Source organism: Tupaia chinensis, unplaced genomic scaffold (assembly GCF_000334495.1).
Source record: "Tupaia chinensis unplaced genomic scaffold, TupChi_1.0 Scaffold143996_1, whole genome shotgun sequence".
In the NCBI taxonomy this organism is placed as follows: Eukaryota; Metazoa; Chordata; class Mammalia; order Scandentia; family Tupaiidae; genus Tupaia; species Tupaia belangeri.
In genome coordinates, this window is record NW_006203847.1 from 3,919,222 (window position 1) to 3,925,305 (window position 6,084).

Genomic DNA, 6,084 nt, shown 5'->3' on the forward strand with positions numbered 1-6,084 from the left:
CATGCACGTCAGTACCCCAGATCCTGAGGAGCTGGAGGGCTGGGAAAGGGTATGACAGTGTGATGGGACCCTGCTGAGGGTGCTTCTCTCATGCTTCTCTGTCTCTCACTCTCAGGCATGCACATTCTGTCTCTACCATGAATAAAATAAACATTAAAAAAAACCCAAACTGAAATTTCTTACTTTTTTTCTGAGAGATTTTTGCTATAGGGCACAAGTGCTCACCAAAGAGACAGAGAGTCAAAAACCAAGAAATTATCCCCCAGTTGGATATCAAATCACCCCACAATCCCTTCTCCTCTATCCTCCTCTTAAGATTTTGTGCATACACACACACACGTATCAGTGAGAGTCTTAAGCAAACGGATCCAGGACTTGAACCACTCGGGAGTCCAGGGACATAACCATTACAACATCTGCTGGGCCCAACTGAGATTTCTTTTCTAAAAAGCTAATTATTGTATGTTCAGCAATTGTACAAACTAGTAGCTGAACACAGATGTCATTAAAATTAACATATACATTTACAGTCAAATTATATTTTAAAAGATAATGAATACTTGGACTTCATTCATCAGGATTATAGCTTGAAATCAATCATGGCATGAATATTTACAACACAGAAATGAGCAAATGCTATAAATTGGGGCTTAATTTATTGTTTTGTTGATGTTTAAGAATAAAGAAAACCTTAATGTAGATTAAGTTAAAATTGTGTTGTGTCTGTAGTCATTAATTTGTGAACAGCACAAAAAATTAAGGAAATATTACAGTATTAGAAAACTATTATCTGAGTTTACAAATAAGTGACTTTGATCATTGACAAGCCAAGGTGTTTTTTTGTTTGTTTGTTTTTGAGAGGTTTTTGCTATAGGGCATGTGCACTTGCCAGAAAGCCAGAGAGAGACAGAGAGACAGAAAGCGAGAAATCACCCCCAAGAAGGGATGGCCACGCCACAATCCCTTCTCCTCCATTCTCCTCTCAGGATCTTGGGCATGCACACACACACGCCCGGCGTGAGTTTTACCACTGGGTCCGGGACGCGAACCATGGTTGACTACATGGGAGTCCAGTGACAAAGCCATTACGCTAACTGCTGGTCCCGACAAGCCAAGGTTTTGAGGAATGGTTTTATGGTTTCTCCTTTGTCTGATTCCTTAACATAAAAAATGTGTCAACTGTGCCTGCCATGGGTGCAAAGGTTAAGGTGTCTGGATCCCACATGGCCAACTGTGGTTTGAGTCCTAGAAAAATGTAAATCCACATTCATTTGAAGTGTAGTAAAAACTGGTGAAAATACTAGACTGTATATTCTCTGTACATTTTTGCTAAGTAAATGTCACATCCTTAAATTTATGGTAAGCTTATGTACGTATAAATATGCATCCATTTTTCTCCAGAGTGTCAGTGGCTAAACATTTAACAGTATGTCACTGGAGCACTTCCACAGTCCATAAACCTAGACCTTCCGTGGAGGTTTACCTCATGGGCATCTTTGTCTTGTCCCTTTCTTGTCATTTGTTAGCAGACATCAGTTCACTACTGTCTAATGAGACTTGCCAGTCCATGAATTGTGAGCCATGAACAAGACCATCTTATTCATGTTACCTTAACTAATCAATATTCTGAATAATTTTCTCAAACTCTCAGGGTTGATAATGGGATAAGCATGTTTGAGACTGGTTACCTTCTGGCAGTTCACTGCATCTGGATATTTCTGAAAAGTATAGAGAAGCTCTTGGATTTTAAAAATATCTTAAAATACATTTTAGATGAAAAAATTGTAAAAGTTCTGCTTATAAGTTTACTTTTCTCCACAATTACAATATTTAAAACAAAGTTTTGTCGATTGGTGTTTTAAGCATTTAAATTTAGAATGCTAAAAACAATTCTATCCTACAATTTCGGGGTGGGGGGATAAATTCATCCTTAACTTTGTTTCTTGGATGTAAACAGAAATCCAGCAGAGGTCATCATTATTTAGTACAACCAGTAAATAAATGTGAGAGAATTCGTATCTGTACCAAATGCCTCTTCAGATTGTTATATTTTTTTAAAAAAGCATGAAATAATTTCAAAAGCCAACTAACAGCGCATAAATAAAATATTTACTTTCTAAGAAAAACTGTAGCTTATCATCAAATTGTTTACTTGTCCTTTACTTTTTTTCAGGCAAACAAAACTGCCCCTCAATGCACTTGATCTTGGTAAGCATAAGCATGTCATATTCTCCTTAGAGAAAAATCTGTACAGAATTTCACTGTATCTACCACACTTTATTTTAAAATTTCCTCTTCCACTTAGAAAATGACTTCACCACAGACTTATTCTCCTTAGAGAAAAATCTGTACAGAATTTCACTGTATCTAAAACACTTTATTTTAAAATTTCCTCTTCCACTTAGAAAATGACTTCACCACAGACTTAATTGTGTACTGGTATTAAAACATTGACACCCCAAGAACCTGACGAGAGAGAAGAAAAAAAATACATTAAAATAGTAATTCATTTCTTTATGACACATACCTATAAATGTTCTGTTCATAGTTTACTAAAATAAGTTAAATAATATGCTAATAAAAAAAAAACACCTGGAAAACTTTCCCTTTTTCCTGGTAAGTAATTCTATAATTATATCTACCATCAACAAATAATGAAATAATAACATCAGTACAATTCAAAATGCTACTTACCTCACAAATATAACTTAAGTTGACTTTCATTATGTTCCTACACCCCCTTAATTACTAGATAGTGCCCTGAATATAGGTGTTCGTTATTTTTTTTTAATGAACAACTGAATGTGTTCCCTGACACATGCTTCTGGCATAGACTTGTTGGAAAGAGTTTAAGACTTGTAAACTTGACCATTTACATTCTGAAATGGGTAGTTTTTAAAAAGGCATTTGAACATGTAGAACAAACAAATTTAAGAACAATTTTTTTTGAAAAGTAGAAAATAAGAAGCTTTCATTAGAAAACCTAGCCTGAGCTTTAATTTGTACAGAAGTACAAAAGAATTACAGAAGTACAAATTAAAGGACATCAAATAGGTAAGATGAAATTTGGGCAAAATGACTAATATTGATGACTTCTTATACATTACCAGTTTAGAAAATAATTCAAGTAAAATCTAATTATTTGTCACTAACTAAAAGTAAATGATAAATGGTACCAACATCCCGCGTTCATTAAGAACAGAATATAACTTCTAATGTATATACTAAAAGTTAGGTTGTTCAAAAATTCTAGCCCTGATACCACTTAACTAATATTTTAGAATATAATAATGAATTAATAAGAACTGTTATGGTGACCAGCAGGTGGCATAGTGGTTAAGGTGCTGGACACTCCCACATGGCCGATCCTGGTTCAAGTACCAGACCTGGTGGCTTGCTTTCTCACTTTCCCCCTCTCTCTCTGTGTATCTCTCTCTGGTCAAATTAAAATAAATGAATGAATAAATAAAAGTAAATAAATAATTATTTTTTTAAAAAAAGAACTGTTATAAAACCTAGACGTAACGGACTGAGATTGATATCACAAAGGACTTTTACTTGTAAGTTAAATCTCATTTGAACAAGTCATAGAATTTATTGACTGTTTAGATCTAAAGGAAGTATGTATTTTCAGACCACGAAATAAGTAGCTAACTATAGCCACTTTATGTGCCTCCTGCCCAAAATCCCAAAAAGGAGAGAGAGATGGAGAAGAGACTGCAGTGTAATCACCTCGATGGGATGATTTCTTACTTTGCTCTTTCTCTTATCTCCCTCCAGTGAGTGCACATGCTCTCTGAAAACTTTTTTCTTTTTTTAAAAAAGTACAAATAGAAAGCTTTGGTGTGTTATGGCAACATTGGCAGAAAAACGATCATTATCACAATGAGATAAACCAATTCTGTTTACAATAAAATCAACTATAACGTAAGCTGAAAATCTTGGACCAGCAGTTAGCATAATGGCTATGTCGCTGGACTCCCATGTAGTCAAGTGTGGTTTGAGTCCCGGACCCGGTGGCTGAAACTCAGGCCAGGCACGTAAGCATGCGTGCCCAAGATCCCGAGAACAGAATGGAGGAGGAGAGACTGCGGTGAGGCCATCCCCCCGGGGGGTGATTTCTCGCATTCTGTCTCTGAATTTCTGGCGAGCGCACACATCCGATAGCAAAAACCGCTCAAAAAAAAAAAAAATCTTATACGTATGTAACCCCAAAATGATATGCTCAGAGGCTTATATTACTACTCTGGATGATATAAAATCATGTTACATGATATATTAGGACTTACTTGGTAATAATCTGAAGTATGTACACTAGGGTTGAGTTACTTCACTCAATTTAAAAATCTTAAAACTGGGCACTAGGGAACCAGCAGTTAGCGTAATGGCTATGTCACTGGACTCCCACGTAGTCGACCGCGGTTCGCGTCCCGGACCCGGGAGCTTAAAACTCACGCCGGGCGCGTGTGCGTACGTGCCCAAGATCCCGAGAGGAGAATGGAGGAGAAGGGATTGCGGTGTGACCATCCCCCCTGGGGGGTGATTTCTCGCTTTCTGTCTCTATGTCTCTCTCTGCCTGTCTGGCGAGCACATGCGCCCTATAGCGAAAAAACCTCTCCAAAAAAAAAAAAAAAGGGCACTAAAGAATGTAAGATCTCACTATTGCTTTGATGACATATTTGTAAAGGTTTTTGCCATAGGGCATTGTGCATACACTTACCAGTGAGAGAGAAACATAGTAAGAGGGAAAGGGAAAAATAATAACAGAGAAATATTGAGGAAAAGTGAGGTTGATATTCACACCACAATCCCTTCTCCAATATTCTCCTCCTGGGATTTCTGGGCACGCATGCACACACACCCAGTATGATTTTCAAGCCACTGGGACTTTTGAACAATGGTCAGCCACATTGGGAATCCAGCACCTTAATGACTATGTCACCTGCCAGCCCCTTTGATAATATTATCACAGGCTGAGTAAGAATAGATGTAGGCTATTGCATAAAGGTAAACATTTTTATGTTTGAAACTTTTCATTATTCTACTTCTTAAGGTAGTACTGAGACAATATGGGGCAAAGTTTTAAGGTATGTGTTTTAAAAACTCCTATTAATGAGTCACAGAGTCAGCCAGCTCCATGGTACAGGCATGATGCACTGCTCAGAAGCTGGATCCCATAGGGTGAATGCAGTTTGAATCCCCAGCCCAATCAGCCTGAAACACATGGGACACACACAAGAGCACCTAAGATCCAGTGAAGGGGGTGCAGAAAGGGACCAGTGTGTGGCCAGACACTGCAGAGTATTCCCATCTTTCCCTCTCTCATATGTGAGCACAGCTATTCTATCAAATAAAAAAGTCAAAGATGTCTACAGAGGGGATCAGATAGTGGTGCAGAAGTAAAATACAATGCTCTGTGAAGTAGACCCACATGGGAGAAGTCCAAGTCCAGAGTTCAAGTCCAGAGAATGCCCTGAGTATTTCAAGCATGGCTGTGCCCAGGGCTGGCAAAAGCTGGGGATAGACTAAGGAGTCAAAGTCAAAACCTTGTTGAGGGTTCTATCTGTCTTTCTCTCTCTCGTTTATGGAATAAATAAATAAATTTCTCTAAAAAGCACTTCTAAAGATACAAGAACCTTTAAAATTATTGGTTCAGTTATGTGACTGCTGCCATCGTGTGGTAATACTGTAAAACTACAGTTACAGATACATGTGTTCATTTTACTAATTTTAGGAGCAGAGGCTGCTAACCTAGTATCAAATTAAGAATAAATAAAGGCCTTTTGGTTATAATACACTCAATATACATGAAAATTCCAAAAATTTGCTATTTTGGGCTTCATTTAGATTGGAGTTTTCTCTAAATGTTAAATGTCAAAAAAAGATATACAGAGTTTTTATTGCTGTTTCATTATTTTAATAATCTGTTTGCCTTTATATAACAGCCCACATCTGTTCCTACATTGTGCAAATCTAGTCACCTAAGGAAACAAATGCTTAAAAGTTCTCCTGACATTAGAGGAACACATGAGAAAAATACAAAGTTCTCTAACTGTCCATGTATTTTTTTTTTTGGGGGGGGGG

General features: G+C 37.3%; 1 protein-coding gene across 6 annotated transcripts in view; it reads right to left on the bottom strand.

Moving 5' to 3' along the window:
• Positions 1–1,646: 1,646 nt before the first annotated feature.
• STAG2 (STAG2 cohesin complex component) overlaps positions 1,647–6,084 on the bottom strand; it is a 169,616-nt gene continuing 165,178 nt past the window's right edge. For 4 of the 6 annotated variants that reach the window (XM_006165696.3, XM_014583027.2, XM_027767189.1 and 1 more), the window contains one exon: positions 2,437–2,466. In XM_006165696.3, the coding sequence (XP_006165758.1) occupies positions 2,443–2,466 (24 nt within the window). In that variant the 3' untranslated portion in view covers positions 2,437–2,442. The other 2 variants (XM_027767187.1, XM_027767186.1) reach the window with 2 other exon arrangements.